This window comes from Polyodon spathula, unplaced genomic scaffold (assembly GCF_017654505.1).
Source record: "Polyodon spathula isolate WHYD16114869_AA unplaced genomic scaffold, ASM1765450v1 scaffolds_3712, whole genome shotgun sequence".
NCBI lineage: Eukaryota > Metazoa > Chordata > Actinopteri > Acipenseriformes > Polyodontidae > Polyodon > Polyodon spathula.
This window is the reverse complement of record NW_024475171.1, coordinates 13933-28994: the sequence shown is the minus strand read 5'-3', so window position 1 is coordinate 28994 and position 15062 is coordinate 13933. Positions and strand designations below refer to the sequence as shown.

General features: G+C 39.8%; 3 protein-coding genes across 3 annotated transcripts; 1 reads left to right on the top strand and 2 right to left on the bottom strand.

Moving 5' to 3' along the window:
• Positions 1-217: 217 nt before the first annotated feature.
• LOC121312219 (calcium-responsive transcription factor-like) lies at positions 218-6741 on the bottom strand (the record flags this gene model as incomplete). The annotated part of the gene is made up of 8 exons (XM_041244162.1): positions 6685-6741; positions 3531-3652; positions 2723-2920; positions 2007-2127; positions 1783-1912; positions 1192-1273; positions 639-828; positions 218-338 (listed from the first exon to the last, which is right to left on the bottom strand). Coding segments are annotated over exons 2-8 (953 nt in total), but the record flags the coding sequence as incomplete, so codon positions are not given.
• On the top strand, positions 6719-11172 carry LOC121312222 (ribosome biogenesis protein wdr12-like). The gene is made up of 6 exons (XM_041244167.1): positions 6719-6762; positions 7724-7818; positions 8382-8476; positions 9456-9562; positions 9770-9885; positions 11120-11172. Exons 1-6 carry the CDS (start codon positions 6719-6721, stop codon positions 11170-11172), a joined length of 510 nt encoding a protein of 169 aa, XP_041100101.1.
• A 765-nt stretch (positions 11173-11937) lies between these two features.
• Positions 11938-15062, bottom strand: LOC121312221 (ribosome biogenesis protein wdr12-like). Its single transcript, XM_041244166.1, has 6 exons — positions 15043-15062; positions 14918-14949; positions 14543-14637; positions 13885-13979; positions 12808-12914; positions 11938-12600 (listed from the first exon to the last, which is right to left on the bottom strand). Exons 1-6 carry the CDS (start codon positions 15049-15051, stop codon positions 12447-12449), a joined length of 492 nt encoding a protein of 163 aa, XP_041100100.1. The 5' UTR covers positions 15052-15062; the 3' UTR covers positions 11938-12446.

The window sequence follows — 15062 nt, the reverse complement described above, 5'->3', positions numbered from 1 at the left end:
AACAAGGAACTTTAGCTCACATGCAAATGAACTCGGTCCCTTTGCTTGCAGAAACAATTTTAAAATATTGATATTGCTACTTTTTTTTTTTTAAAGCTAAAATCTGTCTTTGTAAGATGCAGTTGCACCAAAGGTTGTCTTGTGTACTGATAAAAAGGAATGGGTGCTACTCAATATGACTTTCTCCTTTCTCTCTATGTTAATGCATGACCCTCACCTTGCTGGACAGGTTGCTTTGTATTGCTGGTTTGGGTTGCTCTCACTCTCTACAGTCTTCTTAGGCTGTAGTCCTTTCCGTCTTGGTCCAAACTGACACTCCATCACTATAGCTCTGCTGCCTGTGTCGGAAACAATCACAGAATATGGACAGATTTAACATGAACAGCACAACATCAGCAATTAAACTCCATAAACCAGAATGTGGGCTTTCAAAAAAGTACTGAAGGATTGATAAATCATATGAAAACATACTACATATTGGGTCTTATCATCCATCAGACTTTCCTCCAATAATAAACCTTATTTAACTGTAGCTCTGCCATTCATTAGTAATCAGGCCCCACTTGTCGTTTAAAATCTGACAGGTCAATTCAGACCCAGAATATACCCTCCGTATCTTGAATCCTATGTAGACTTGCCTGCATTCACAAAGGGTATCCCGTCGTAGGGAACGTACTGAGACTTCCACATGAGCCTGGTGGCCGGTTTGGCCAGGCTGGGAGACTGCCGGGTCCCCCACACACTCTGAGTCTGCTGCTTGTGCAGCGTCAGCACCCCCTCCAGCTCAACTTCATTCATACAGTAACCGCGGTATGAGTCACCGATTTTCTGAATTCCAGCATAAAGAAAAACAAAACATTTGGGGATTATGGATAAACAAACAGAATGCAAAATGGAGAGTAGGGCAACAGAAAGCACAAATTAACAGCCAGTATTGTATGGTCTATTCATCTGGGCCATGAAGAGACAGCAAAGTGGTTATGTTATCCAAAGTACAAAGAAGAATATGACCTTCTACAGTAAATGACACTGTCAAATGTACATGTTTATTTAAATGAACAGCAGGACATATTGCTTTGATGCAGTGTGTGCATCCTGTCTTTTTCTCAGTTAATGGGAATGCATGTGAATCATGCTTTCTGGTTGTCTGAAAGGGTGTGATGAGGGCTTATCACAGCGCATGAAACTGACCTCACAGCTCCTGAGTCTCCGGGCCCAGGCGGGTGTGTTGGGGGGGAGAGGCTTGGGAGGCACCACGAAGCAGTTATCGGCACTGTGGAAGAAATCAAAGCAAAATGAAAAGGGAAGCACGGCCTCTTTGAACCTTTTGTTTGTCACCTGTTACCGTAAGTACAGGAGCTCATTGTGGGATACGCTGGCTTGGGGCCTCCATCATACCTGGAACAGACAGGATACTGTGGGCCGTATCTGCAAAGCATTTACACTTCTGCTTTTGGGGAAAACAGGACTAACTGAACTGTAACGTAAGCAAACCAGCACGAAACTAATTAAGGTGCACGTACGATCTGTTAAATTACCGCATATGTTAGTTTTTTAAGCTTTATAAGATTGTTAAAACATGGAATGGCATTATGGGGCAAATAGAAGCCATGAACATGTTGGAACTGGTTCCTTGTTATAAAGGAATGCCTAATAAAGGGGAAGCACTATATGCAATTCTGGGGCAGGATAGCAGAGTTCAACACAACCGTATGTACGGAGACGCAACTGTAACATAAGTGCTGACTTTGTTAGTAAAAGACATACAAAACAGACTCCCACCTGGGTGCTGTGTTTTTCGGCAGGGTAAGGGAAGGCTGGGAGAGCGCCACATAGCCACTTGTGCTATCTGCTATTGCATTCAAGGAAACTGTTTGCAATTCACCAACCGACGTCTTTTCTTCACAGGAATCTGATGAAATGAAAAAGGTACTCTTTAGCGACTATATAATATCTGTTATACATTATCAGAATCGCACTGCTGCACTCTTAACATAAGATTTTACTCTGTGTGGCCGTCACTTCCAGGAGCTGTCCCTGAGGCAGCAACACCTGCGCTGATCCTAACTGCCTGGATGGAATCACATGGAAGACCTGCCCATTCTCTGATTGGCCAGTGACAATCACCTTTAGCCAGAGAAACAAACAGACGCACATTAAAAAACAATTCAGAGAAAAATAATATAATTATAAAAATGAAAGTAATACAATACAGCAATACAGAACATTGGTTCACACCATTATATATTTAAAAAAAAAAATGTTAAAAAACTTTTTAAAAATGATAATGAATTGATTTAAAGTTCCTACATAGACAATGTACACAAACATACAATGTGCACATCTACAAAGTGTGTTCTTTGTAAAAGATTCCCACAGTAAAACCCTAGCAATGTGTAATACAGCATAGTGAAGTGTTCAACCGGCAAATTCTGACGAGTGAATATCATGTACAGCTATTAATAAGCCGTGACTTGTTGGTGTGTTAAACTATGATAAATCTTATTCGTGTAACCATGGTGATAAACAAAAAACAAGGGAAAACTGCAGTAATACTGTGCAAACTTTTATAGGGGGTGTGTTCTATCCACTCTACATGACCATCCCATCCTGACCTTCAACCTCGCATGTACCCCTGGGTACACTTGCTCTTACAAAACTCTCATAAAATTTGGTAAAAATGCTTCTGTGAAATGGCCCCCAGATTTGCTGTGCTACTAACCATGCGCTCGTATTGGACAGGCTGTCCATTCTGATCGAAGATGTGGAACTGGCTGCTGGCGCTGGGCTGGCTATGGGATGCTTGCTCAGGCACATTCTCACACGCTGGGGGATTGTCTGTTATTTGCAGTGTGATCGGCAGGACTGCAGAGGAGTCTTGGTGTTCCAGGATGCGCTGGCTGGCATTGATAACAGGCAGCTGCTTGAAAACACAGGGAATGTAAAAAAAAACAGCTTTTAACATCGAATGAGTGCCACGGCAGGGTAACTTTTTTTTTTTTTTTTTTTTGTTTAGAGCATTTACATCTGTATAATAACCCATCTCTACTCAAGTTGAAATAGTAACTTACTCATGTTTACACTCAAATAATAGAACATATCTGTAATGCTGTCCATCCAAATGGGCTTTTTACTAACACTGAAGGATGAGCTATTCCAAAAGCCACGTCCTTTTCACCCAAAATCAATATAAAATAAGTTCTACTGCCACAAGACAATGATTAGCTTTGTATGGGATGTTTAGCATTAGAAATCTGCACCAAGCCTGTTCTTCAGAAGTCACAGAGTAGTCACTTTGGAGTCTATTCCTTGTGAAATAATATGTGCAGCATTGACTGTGGAAGCACCTGCCAACCAAAAAAGTGCCAATTCTCATCCTTCTATCAAAATGTAACTTGAACCAGAGAGATGCAGCTTTTACTATCTATCTCAGTGAATCAATCTGAAGAACAAGATCACTAGTCATGGCAAGCATTTACATAAAAGTGTGTCCCACACATCACAGGTCTTTGTCCAGACTGACTGCACACCTGGCAAACCTGCGGTGCACTCTCGGGTTCCTCTGCAATCTTGGGCTCTGCCCCCAGTAATTCATTTGCTCTCTCCATACAGATTTCATGCTCACTTGCATTCTCTTCCATGTCCCATGAACCTGGCAAAGGTAAGCATGATGTTTGAGCACTGGGCACGCACGCACGCGCACACACGCACACACACCTGGCAAGCAAATATTGTTGACTGCTTTAAGAGTGCAAATAAGAACATTTATGAAGATTTGTATGCTTTGTGGAATTATGCTTTCTGCAAATTGCACATGGCTTGCCATTAAATATGCTTCACACAACCAAACATAAATTGTCAAATAGTCAATTTACTGGATATTTAATAGGGGCCTTGCAGAAAAAAAATCTCAAAGCCTAACCAGTATCTGTTAGGTGCTCTATAATGCAAGTCATTAAAACATCTCATTGTGCTTTAAAATATCCAATTATAAATACAGGTAACAATAGAATGCCTTTACACACCAATTCACTTTAAAATCAGTCATATTTTTAGTGTCACAGCTCAGCAACATTTTGAACCTTGACGTTTTAGACACGTTCTCTATCAATGCATGGCCCCTGGGAACCCCCCTGTGTATTTTAATAATGAAACCTCTTGCTGGTCTCCACCCTTTACTACACACCTGAAGTGTAGAGCCAGTACAACAATACCAAGAATTGTCGAACATTGGTTTACTCTGCCAAGACTGATGACATCTCATGTGTCCCGGAAGTACACAGTTATCCCACTAACACATATGTGTGTGGGTGGGTGTGTGTGTGTGTGGTGTGTGTGTGTGTGTGTGTGTGTGTGTGTGTGTTAACCTGCCCTCAATCCTTTTAATTCACTTTACCATGTATTTGTATTTTTAAGCTTCTTCAGTGTTTTATTACGTTAACCTGTAATAAATGACACGCACATTTAACTGTTACACTGTTCTAGGTAGCAGTGTCTCCCTGTAGTATGAAATGAAACAGCTATTGGTTACCCTTGGTAGCATGCTTGGTCTCCATGGTAGTAAATAGTTGGACAACAGCATATTTCCTTATTGCTTATGCCTCAAAAGTATAGAAAATGGTTATTATTCCCCACAAACTTTGCTTTTGTGACCAGGACAGTGATATTTTGAAATTTACCTATTTCCAATGAGAAAACGGGCGAATTTTTGTCTTTTCATTCACATAAAGTCAGAAAAAAAAAACATGGGAATTTCTACACTACAAAAGATTTAGAGTTGAGCAGTTTTTTGAGATTTACGATTATGCTGTAAATCAACTTTCACGAATCAGCCCCCAACGCCAGTTAGTCTCCCATCATGTTCTCGTTATACTGTCCTTGGTAGCGGCGTTCAAAGTCCAGTATATCCTGGTGGAAGCGCTCGCCTTGCTCCTCCAAGTACGCTCCCATGTTCTCCTTGAATTTATCAAGATGAGCATCAAGGATATGGACTTGGAGGGACATCCTACAGCCCATTGTGCCATAGTTCTTCACCAGATTCTCAACCAGCTCCACATAGTTTTCGGCCTTGTGATTGCACAGGAAGCCCCGAACCACTGCGACAAAGCTGTTCCAAGCCGCTTTCTCCTCACTAGTGAGCTTCTTGGGGAATTCATTGCACTCCAGGATCTTCTTTATCTGTGGTCCGACGAAAGACACCGGCTTTGACCTTTGCCTCAGACAGCTTAGGGAAGAAGTCTTGAAGGTACTTGAAGGCTGCCGACTCCTTATCTAGAGCTCTGACAAATTGTTTCATAAGGCCCAATTTGATGTGCAGTGGTGGCATCAGCACCTTCCGGGGGTCCACCAGTGGCTCCCACTTGATGTTGTTCCTCCCCACAGAGAACTCAGTCCGCTGTGGCCAGTCCCGCCTGTGGTAGTGCGCCTTGGTGTCCCTGCTGTCCCAAAGTCAAAGATAGCAGGGAAACTTGGTAAAACCGCCTTGGAGACCCATCAGGAATGCCACCATTGCAGCCTCTTGATGCCATCTCAGAAAAATGCAGATATGTATCCACTTAGGCAGCTGGAACTAAACTGAACTGGTGGGCTTAAGGCCCCTGTATTTATACTACTATTTATATTACTGGAAAGTTCTAGAAGTTACTCCAAGTTTACTCAGCACTGAATCTATCTGGAATGTTCTGGAAAATAGGTAAATTTCAAAATATCAAGTGTGGTTGACAAAGGGGCTGTCCTGGTCACAAAAGCAAAGTTTGTGGGGAATAATAGCCATTTTTTATACTTTTGAGGCATAAGCAATTAGGAAATAACACATACTACCCAGGAACAAAAAAAAAATAAAAATAATGTTTGTTGTCAAGGCGCCTTTAGGGACCAGTGCAGGGGATGGTCAGGACTTGGGGGGGGGGCCCCCACGTAAACCAAAATGTTCGTTACATAATCCTTCATTCTTTCATAATAGTTAGCTAACGGCGCAGTGGATCTAGTCAGCGACTTAGGCCTACTTACACAAAATCTGTATAAAATGAGAACCCTCATAAGCGCACGTGCTAATTATGCACTGTAGTCTAATTGAATCTGAAACCACGAGGATTATCACTGTGTCTATATCGGTTGTTAAAAATATCCGTATGACCTACAATTAATAATAGTAATTAATAATGAGTCAAATACTAACCCCTGAAATATTGTAGCAACATACCGGTGCAAACTAAATAACTCTAAACTATCACCTTAATTACTGTCTTTAATTGTATTCTGCAGATTTTCTTTTTGTATCATACTAAATAAAGGAAACAAAAGCATCACATAAAAGGGAATTTAAAAAAAAAAATCTATAAAATACAATTTCTATACAACATTCTATTTGAGGGGCAGATTATTACAAGGTCTACATAATAACTCAATCGTGGATTCAAAGCTAATGAAACGCCTTCCTTTATTTGCATTTAATACACCACACTTTTACAAGAACGCCATATTGGATGATGCAGGAATAAAGACATTCTTAAACACTTAATTTAAAACGAATTCCCCCCAACAAAACAACATGTTTTTTTTTTTAATTATTATTATTAAACCAGAACACGGACACGGGACGGGTCTTTAAACTGCTTCATATCTGGAGTTCAGAATGGAATTAAACCTAGGAAGGACAGAAAATTCAAAACGAGTCTACTCAACCTCGTCTTCACCCCGGACTTCACTTGTTACCACCATGGAGACAAAGCGTAGTTCGCGTAGTACCGTACCGCTGGCAAAGTAAACAACACTGGCACTCGCAAGCCACCGTAATTCGACCCGGAAAGTTAAAAAAAAAAAATACCTACTACAGCAGTCATGATGCCCCTTTCGTTTGAAGCAGAGAAATAATCATACCTCACTATCGGCATAAATAGTTAAGTCGTGGATGAGATATTAGACGACCTGCATAATACTAAAGGTCAGAAATTGCACCAAAAAGTTACAGACCTCTCTGTCAGACTTTAGTTGCACTTTCTTACCGTTGCTCAGGTACGTCACCTGTCAAGTTGTCTTTACACTTAAAAAAAGGGGGGCTAAGACCATGCAGTGCTATTTTTACAGAAAACGTGACAAGAAACATGGTTAAGCTCAGTTTAACCCTAACCCAACCAAGTCCTAAAAATGTATATTACCCCTTTAAGACCAGAATGTACTAATCAACCGCCATCAATCGATAGCTCTGTGCTTGATGCATATTCGCTTGCAACGCATGCTGGTCAGGGAACCACATGGCATCACTCACTTCTGCTGTGAGCAGTGTTATTTTGTACCATAAATAGGTATAGTTAAATAAGAGTCAATTTTAAACAACTCAAAAGTAGGTGGCATCGCCTTTACAGGCGTCAGGTTCGACCAAGAAGTGTCTCTTTTTTTTCAGGTTCTTCACAGAGAATAAAAGTAGTGTGTACATGCTGTACAATTTTTTTTTTTTTTAAATGGTAACCTTTGCTGTCCTGCTTTGTAAAATTAATGTTGTGATTTAAGAACATAAAAACAAACATCGTAGTAGAAGGTGGGGGGTGGGTGTATCTCCATATTAGTACGTATATTGCAAAATGTAAATTCAGGCATATTTTACAGTGCAAATTGAACTGTGACAAACGTATACAGTCCAGCAAACAGGTAGGACTGTACTATGATCACAGCGATTCAATTATGCAAAGTTTATTTTTATTTTTGTATTACGTTTTCTTTTAAGGTATACAATAGATGATGTCCCCTTCTCAATCCCAGCCTCCTCTGAAATTGTTGATCTCAGCAACGTCATTAACAAACTCCTGGAAGCTAAAAATGGTAAGATTTTACTCCTGTAGAGCTGTTTCTTTGTGCTGACCCAGTGAATGTGCACAGGTCAGTATGTAATGTAATTCTAATCAGTTTTTACACTGAAATATACATTATAGTTTGTGACAGTTTACAAGTCTTTTTTTCATAGTTAAACCTCCAATGCACTCCACTTGTCTGGACATTTGCCAGCGCTGTAGGGACACTAGTTATGCTCCTGATAAAACTTTCAGTAGTAGGAATTATATTTAAGCTCAAAAGAAATACAAACTAGGATTGTCTTTTTGTTATCCAAACAGTATTTTTATTAATACTAAATAACGAGAAAGTATAAAATACTTGTATAACTTTTAATTAAAATCGTGGTGAAACAATATATTAAACCTGGCCACCATGCGCATCAAGATTTAAAGATCAAAATAAACGCAGTGCTACATTGTATGATGTGAAAAAAGATTCACAATTAGATACAATGATCATTAATGGTGAAACACTTGGAGCTTAACATAAGGTTAAACTTACATGAGATAGAGGGAGCACATCTTCATAACAACTATTATTTTTTGCTTCAGAGGTCCACCAACATGTGGAGTTTGACTTTCTCATCAAGGGTCAGTTCCTGCGCACAGCTCTGGCTAAACACATGGAGACTGAGAGCATGTCAACGGTATGTTCCTTTACACAGATTAGGATGTGATCTTTGCATGGCGTCATGGAGTCTTTCCAGACAAAAACACCACAGTTAACAACCAGATGTTAAAAATCATTACATGGCAGATTAATCAAAAGTTCCCTCCCAGTGAAAGCTAATTGGTTGAATTTAGGTTTTGCATAGAAGTCAATGGGCTTGCCGTCTTGGATGGAGTTCACCTGGATCTTCATCTAAGAGACTTGTTGTGCAGTTAATTGTGTGGTGTGGTGGGCAGTTGAAATAGCTGACAACCAGAATGCACCCCAAGGGTTGTAAACTTCTTTTATAGAACTGCTGGAATCTCATTCACTTTTATACTTTTATTAGGATTCAGAATTCTTTTATCCTGTAGTAATAAACCAATGCACAGATCCCTTTGACAGTATTGAGGTTAGCACAGCAACCTGTCATTGAATGACCGATTCAGTTGAAGTCAGACTCGGAGCGCACAACTTTTGAAAAAACTAAAATGCAGAATGTAAGAAAAAAAAAGAAAGATCAAAATGCATGTTAACTAGAGGACACATCAAGTATTGGCATTTTCTTTTTTGGGAACTCAGGTAGAGTCTAAAATTTTTAGAAGGCAGTGTGGTCCAGTGGTTAAAGTCCAGGGCTTGTAACCAGAAGATCACTGGTTCAAATCCCACTTCTGCCACTGACTGACTCACTGTGTGATCCTGAGCAAGTCACTTAACCTCCTGTGCTCCATCCTGCAGATGAGATGTTAAACAAACAATGTCCTATTGTAAGTGACTCTGCATATAATGCACAGTTCACAGCCTTTATTATCCACTGTTATTGCTTTAGTGTATGTATCTGAATTTTTCACTGAAGAATTTCACTAATTTCAAATGAGAGGTTTGCTATTGAATACTGTATGTGATAACCGACCTAATGAAGTGTTGGATACTGTGTTACTAGGAGGGCTACCTTGTTCTGTGCTTTGCTGTTGCAGGAAGACGTGGTTGAGATCGAGTATGTGGAGAAGTACACAGCCCCTCAGCCCGAGCAGTGCATGATGCACGATGACTGGGTCAGTGCTGTAGAGGCTGATGGAGAATGGTAAGTAGTCTTTATATAATTGGCCCCAGTTTACTGTTAGTAATCAGTTTGCCCATTTAAAGGAATACTAACAAAGTATTTAAAATCCATTAGCAATCTAATCACCCCTCCCTTCTGTTATTTTTGTGTTTAGTACAGCAGTTTGGAACTCCTCTTTCCTTCAAACTCACAGCAGTAGAAATTTTTAAATGTGTCCATTTTTTCCAGGATTTTGACTGGCTCCTATGATAAAACTGCCCGAATCTGGTCATCAGAGGGAAAGGCTATCATGACTATCGCTGGGCACACTGAGGTTGTGAAAGATGTGGCTTGGATTAAACGAGGCGAGATTCGTTGTTTTATTGATTTTTTTCTTTTATAAGCAGCAAAATGCAGGCGTTTGCAAAATACATGCAAAAGCCTGTATGTGCTTCTGCAACGCAAACAAGTGCATATGGCTGCCAAAAATGCATTAAATCCCATTAACTGGTGTTTGAACATCCTGAGTGGAATTTACTATTTGTTCAAGAAGACCCCACTTGTTCACGGTGTATCGTATCTGTCATTACATTTCCTTAAGCAGTCACTTTGGTGCTGGTATATTTTCTGTTGTAAAAAAATTCCTCTCAACAGTCTATAAAATAATGAAGATAGTGGGTTTTAAAGTAATTCAGGCAAGGTAGCATGCAATGTCAAGGTGTGCATTTATTTCCTATTTCCCATTCATTTGACTTCATAGCCATATTATGTTATTGTGGCAGTGTGCCCCACCCCTGTGTGTGTGTTGTTATTTTGTGTGTGGAGTATTAATGTTGGTGTGTATGTGTTGGTGCATAGGATATAATGTGTTGTTATGTAGCACAAGTTATACACAATATATTTGTATTTAGACACGAGGATGGCACAATCACTTCATGTGCAGAGTAAAAGGTGTAATTGTATGTAAGCACAGGAAGTGCACAAAGTAGTTCATGTGCAGATGTACCAAGATTCCAATTGACTGCTTCTAGCAATACACTCTTGGTAGACCAATGCTGACGACTTCCAACGTACAAAGTGAGTGAGGTGAGTGAGTCTCTCCTCGTCTTCTCTAGAGAGAGAAGAGAGAGAGAGAGAGAGAGAGAGAGAGAGAGAGAGAGAGAGAGAGAGAGAGAACAATTGCTATTGTGCTGGAGGGCCGTTACTTTTGGGTTGGACGAATTCAAAAGTAACGGCCCTCCAGCACAATAGCAATTGTTAGTTTGTTAGTGTCTGTCTGTTTTGGCCAAAGTGACATTTTGTATCAGTGTTTGTGTTTTGTGTTCAAACCTTTTGTTTTATTCATTTATTATTTACAATAATAAAAGCGCAAGCAGCACATTTATTACTCCAGTCTGCTGTGTATTTCCCTTCCTTTCACCGTATCACCTCGCAGTGCTGTATCTCTTCTGCCTCTGACGTCATTACACAGCGTGGCTTGCCACAGTTATATACAATTACCATAGTAACTTTTAAGGTGTGTTCGTCAAGTAAAACAGGTGGATCAGTTTCGTAATGCGTGATAGCAGTCTTTCTGACCCCTCCCCCTATCTCTACCAGACGGCTTCACTTCCCTGCTCCTCAGCGCCTCCATGGATCAGACCGGACACTAGGTACTGCGACTCCGTACCTTCACTACGGAGCCATCTCATATCCCCTCCCCAGTATTCTGACGATAGTGCGTAAGACTGCTTATTGACTAGGGGACAAAACTGAACTGCTGGTGTGGAATTGACAATGATACCATTAACATATATGACACCGTTCGGTGCGACAACAATATGCAGTTCCGTCTGTCTCTATGTACGTCAGACGCTACACTAGCGCCACTTCTCCTTATGTGATCGGTGAAAGGAAAGGAAATCCACAGCAGACTGGGGTAGTGAATGTGCTGCTTGCGCTTTTATTATTGTAAATAATAAATGAATAAAACAAAAGGTTTGAACACAAAACACAAACACTGATACAAAATGTCACTTTGGCCAAAACAGACAGACACTAACAAACTAACAATTGCTATTGTGCTGGAGGGCCGTTACTTTTGAATTCGTCCAACCCAAAAGTAACGGCCCTCCAGCTCAATAGCAATTGTTATACTCTCTCTCTCTCTCTCTCTCTCTCTCATCTCTCTCTCCCATCTCCTCCCTCTCTCTCCTCTCTCTCTCTATCTCTCTCTCTCTCTCTCTTCTACTATCACTGAGTGAGTGAAACATTCACTCTTTTTGTAGTGGGAAAGTACGTCGACATGCGTTTAACTAACGATTACTGAAGTAAGGAATCTTGGTACATCTGCAGATGAACTACTTTGTGCACTTCCAGTGCTTACATACAAATACCCCTTTTAATTTGCATGTGAAGTGATTTGTGCAATCCTCGTGTCTAAATACAAATATATTGTGTATAACTTGTGCTACATAACAACACATTATATCCTATGCACCAACACATACACACCAACATTAATACTCCACACACAAAATAACAACACACACACAGGGGTGGGGCACACTGCCACAATAACATAATATGGCTATGAAGTCAAATGAATGGGAAATAGGAAATAAATGCACACCTTGACATTGCATGCTACCTTGCCTGAATTACTTTAAAACCCACTATCTTCATTATTTTATAGACTGTTGAGAGGAATTTTTTTACAACAGAAAATATACCAGCACCAAAGTGACTGCTTAAGGAAATGTAATGACAGATACGATACACCGTGAACAAGTGGGGTCTTCTTGAACAAATAGTAAATTCCACTCAGGATGTTCAAACACCAGTTAATGGGATTTAATGCATTTTTGGCAGCCATATGCACTTGTTTGCGTTGCAGAAGCACATACAGGCTTTTGCATGTATTTTGCAAACGCCTGCATTTTGCTGCTTATAAAAGAAAAAAATCAATAAAACAACGAATCTCGCCTCGTTTAATCCAAGCCACATCTTTCACAACCTCAGTGTGCCCAGCGATAGTCATGATAGCCTTTCCCTCTGATGACCAGATTCGGGCAGTTTTATCATAGGAGCCAGTCAAAATCCTGGAAAAAATGGACACATTTAAAAATTTCTACTGCTGTGAGTTTGAAGGAAAGAGGAGTTCCAAACTGCTGTACTAAACACAAAAATAACAGAAGGGAGGGGTGATTAGATTGCTAATGGATTTTAAATACTTTGTTAGTATTCCTTTAAATGGGCAAACTGATTACTAACAGTAAACTGGGGCCAATTATATAAAGACTACTTACCATTCTCCATCAGCCTCTACAGCACTGACCCAGTCATCGTGCATCATGCACTGCTCGGGCTGAGGGGCTGTGTACTTCTCCACATACTCGATCTCAACCACGTCTTCCTGCAACAGCAAAGCACAGAACAAGGTAGCCCTCCTAGTAACACAGTATCCAACACTTCATTAGGTCGGTTATCACATACAGTATTCAATAGCAAACCTCTCATTTGAAATTAGTGAAATTCTTCAGTGAAAAATTCAGATACATACACTAAAGCAATAACAGTGGATAAAATAGGCTGTGAACTGTGCATTATATGCAAAGCCATTTACAATAGGACATTGATTTAACATCTCATCTGCAGGATGGAGCACAAGGAGGTTGAGTGACTTGCTCAGGGCCACACAGTGAGTCATTCAGTGGCAGATGTTGGATTTGAACCAGTGACCTTCTGGTTACAAGCCTTGTACTTTAACCACTGGACCACACTGTCTTGTAAAATCTGAGATGGACTCAAGGTTTTTTTACCTGTATATACTTGATGTGTCCTCTAGTTAACATGCATTTTGATCTTTCTTTTTTTTTCTTACATTCTGCATTTTAGTTTTTTCAAAAGTTGTGCGCTCCGAGTCTGACTTCAACTGAATCGGTCATTCAATGACAGGTTGCTGTGCTAACCTCAATACTGTCAAAGGGATCTGTGCATTGGTTTATTACTACAGGATAAAAGAATTCTGAATCCTAATAAAAGTATAAAAGTGAATGAGATTCCAGCAGTTCTATAAAAGAAGTTTACAACCCTTGGGGTGCATTCTGGTTGTCAGCTATTTCAACTGCCCACCACACCACACAATTAACTGCACAACAAGTCTCTTAGATGAAGATCCAGGTGAACTCCATCCAAGACGGCAAGCCCATTGACTTCTATGCAAAACCTAAATTCAACCAATTAGCTTTCACTGGGAGGGAACTTTTGATTAATCTGCCATGTAATGATTTTTAACATCTGGTTGTTAACTGTGGTGTTTTTGTCTGGAAAGACTCCATGACGCCATGCAAAGATCACATCCTAATCTGTGTAAAGGAACATACCGTTGACATGCTCTCAGTCTCCATGTGTTTAGCCAGAGCTGTGCGCAGGAACTGACCCTTGATGAGAAAGTCAAACTCCACATGTTGGTGGACCTCTGAAGCAAAAAATAATAGTTGTTATGAAGATGTGCTCCCTCTATCTCATGTAAGTTTAACCTTATGTTAAGCTCCAAGTGTTTCACCATTAATGATCATTGTATCTAATTGTGAATCTTTTTTCACATCATACAATGTAGCACTGCGTTTATTTTGATCTTTAAATCTTGATGCGCATGGTGGCCTGGTTTAATATATTGTTTCACCACGATTTTAATTAAAAGTTATACAAGTATTTTATACTTTCTCGTTATTTAGTATTAATAAAAATACTGTTTGGATAACAAAAAGACAATCCTAGTTTGTATTTCTTTTGAGCTTAAATATAATTCCTACTACTGAAAGTTTTATCAGGAGCATAACTAGTGTCCCTACAGCGCTGGCAAATGTCCAGACAAGTGGAGTGCATTGGAGGTTTAACTATGAAAAAAAGACTTGTAAACTGTCACAAACTATAATGTATATTTCAGTGTAAAAACTGATTAGAATTACATTACATACTGACCTGTGCACATTCACTGGGTCAGCACAAAGAAACAGCTCTACAGGAGTAAAATCTTACCATTTTTAGCTTCCAGGAGTTTGTTAATGACGTTGCTGAGATCAACAATTTCAGAGGAGGCTGGGATTGAGAAGGGGACATCATCTATTGTATACCTTAAAAGAAAACGTAATACAAAAATAAAAATAAACTTTGCATAATTGAATCGCTGTGATCATAGTACAGTCCTACCTGTTTGCTGGACTGTATACGTTTGTCACAGTTCAATTTGCACTGTAAAATATGCCTGAATTTACATTTTGCAATATACGTACTAATATGGAGATGATGCTAAAACAAAATACATCTTAAATCACAACATTAATTTTACAAAGCAGGACAGCAAAGGTTACCATTTAAAAAAAAAAAAAAAAAACACTGTCGTTACACACTTACTTTTTATTCTCTGTGAAGAACCTAGCTTGTACCTGCGCGGCAGATGTGTGTGTGATGAACTTACTTTTTTACTTGGGAGAGCAAATTTAACTGAGTGCGACACCTGTGAAGAACCTAGCTTGTACCTGCGACATTTCCGCTACGT

Coding starts and splice junctions, on each gene's coding strand:
- LOC121312221 (XM_041244166.1), bottom strand. Junction 13,980..14,542: donor ACTCCTGGAAGCTAAAAATG/GTAAGATTTTAC, acceptor TTTTTGCTTCAG/AGGTCCACCAACATGTGGAG. Junction 12,601..12,807: donor GTAGAGGCTGATGGAGAATG/GTAAGTAGTCTT, acceptor CATTTTTTCCAG/GATTTTGACTGGCTCCTATG.
- LOC121312222 (XM_041244167.1), top strand. CDS start 6,719: ATGGAGACAAAGCGTAGTTCGCGTAGTACCGTACCGCTGGCAAA. Junction 6,763..7,723: donor AGTACCGTACCGCTGGCAAA/GTAAACAACACT, acceptor TTTTCTTTTAAG/GTATACAATAGATGATGTCC. Junction 9,886..11,119: donor TGTGGCTTGGATTAAACGAG/GCGAGATTCGTT, acceptor TATCTCTACCAG/ACGGCTTCACTTCCCTGCTC.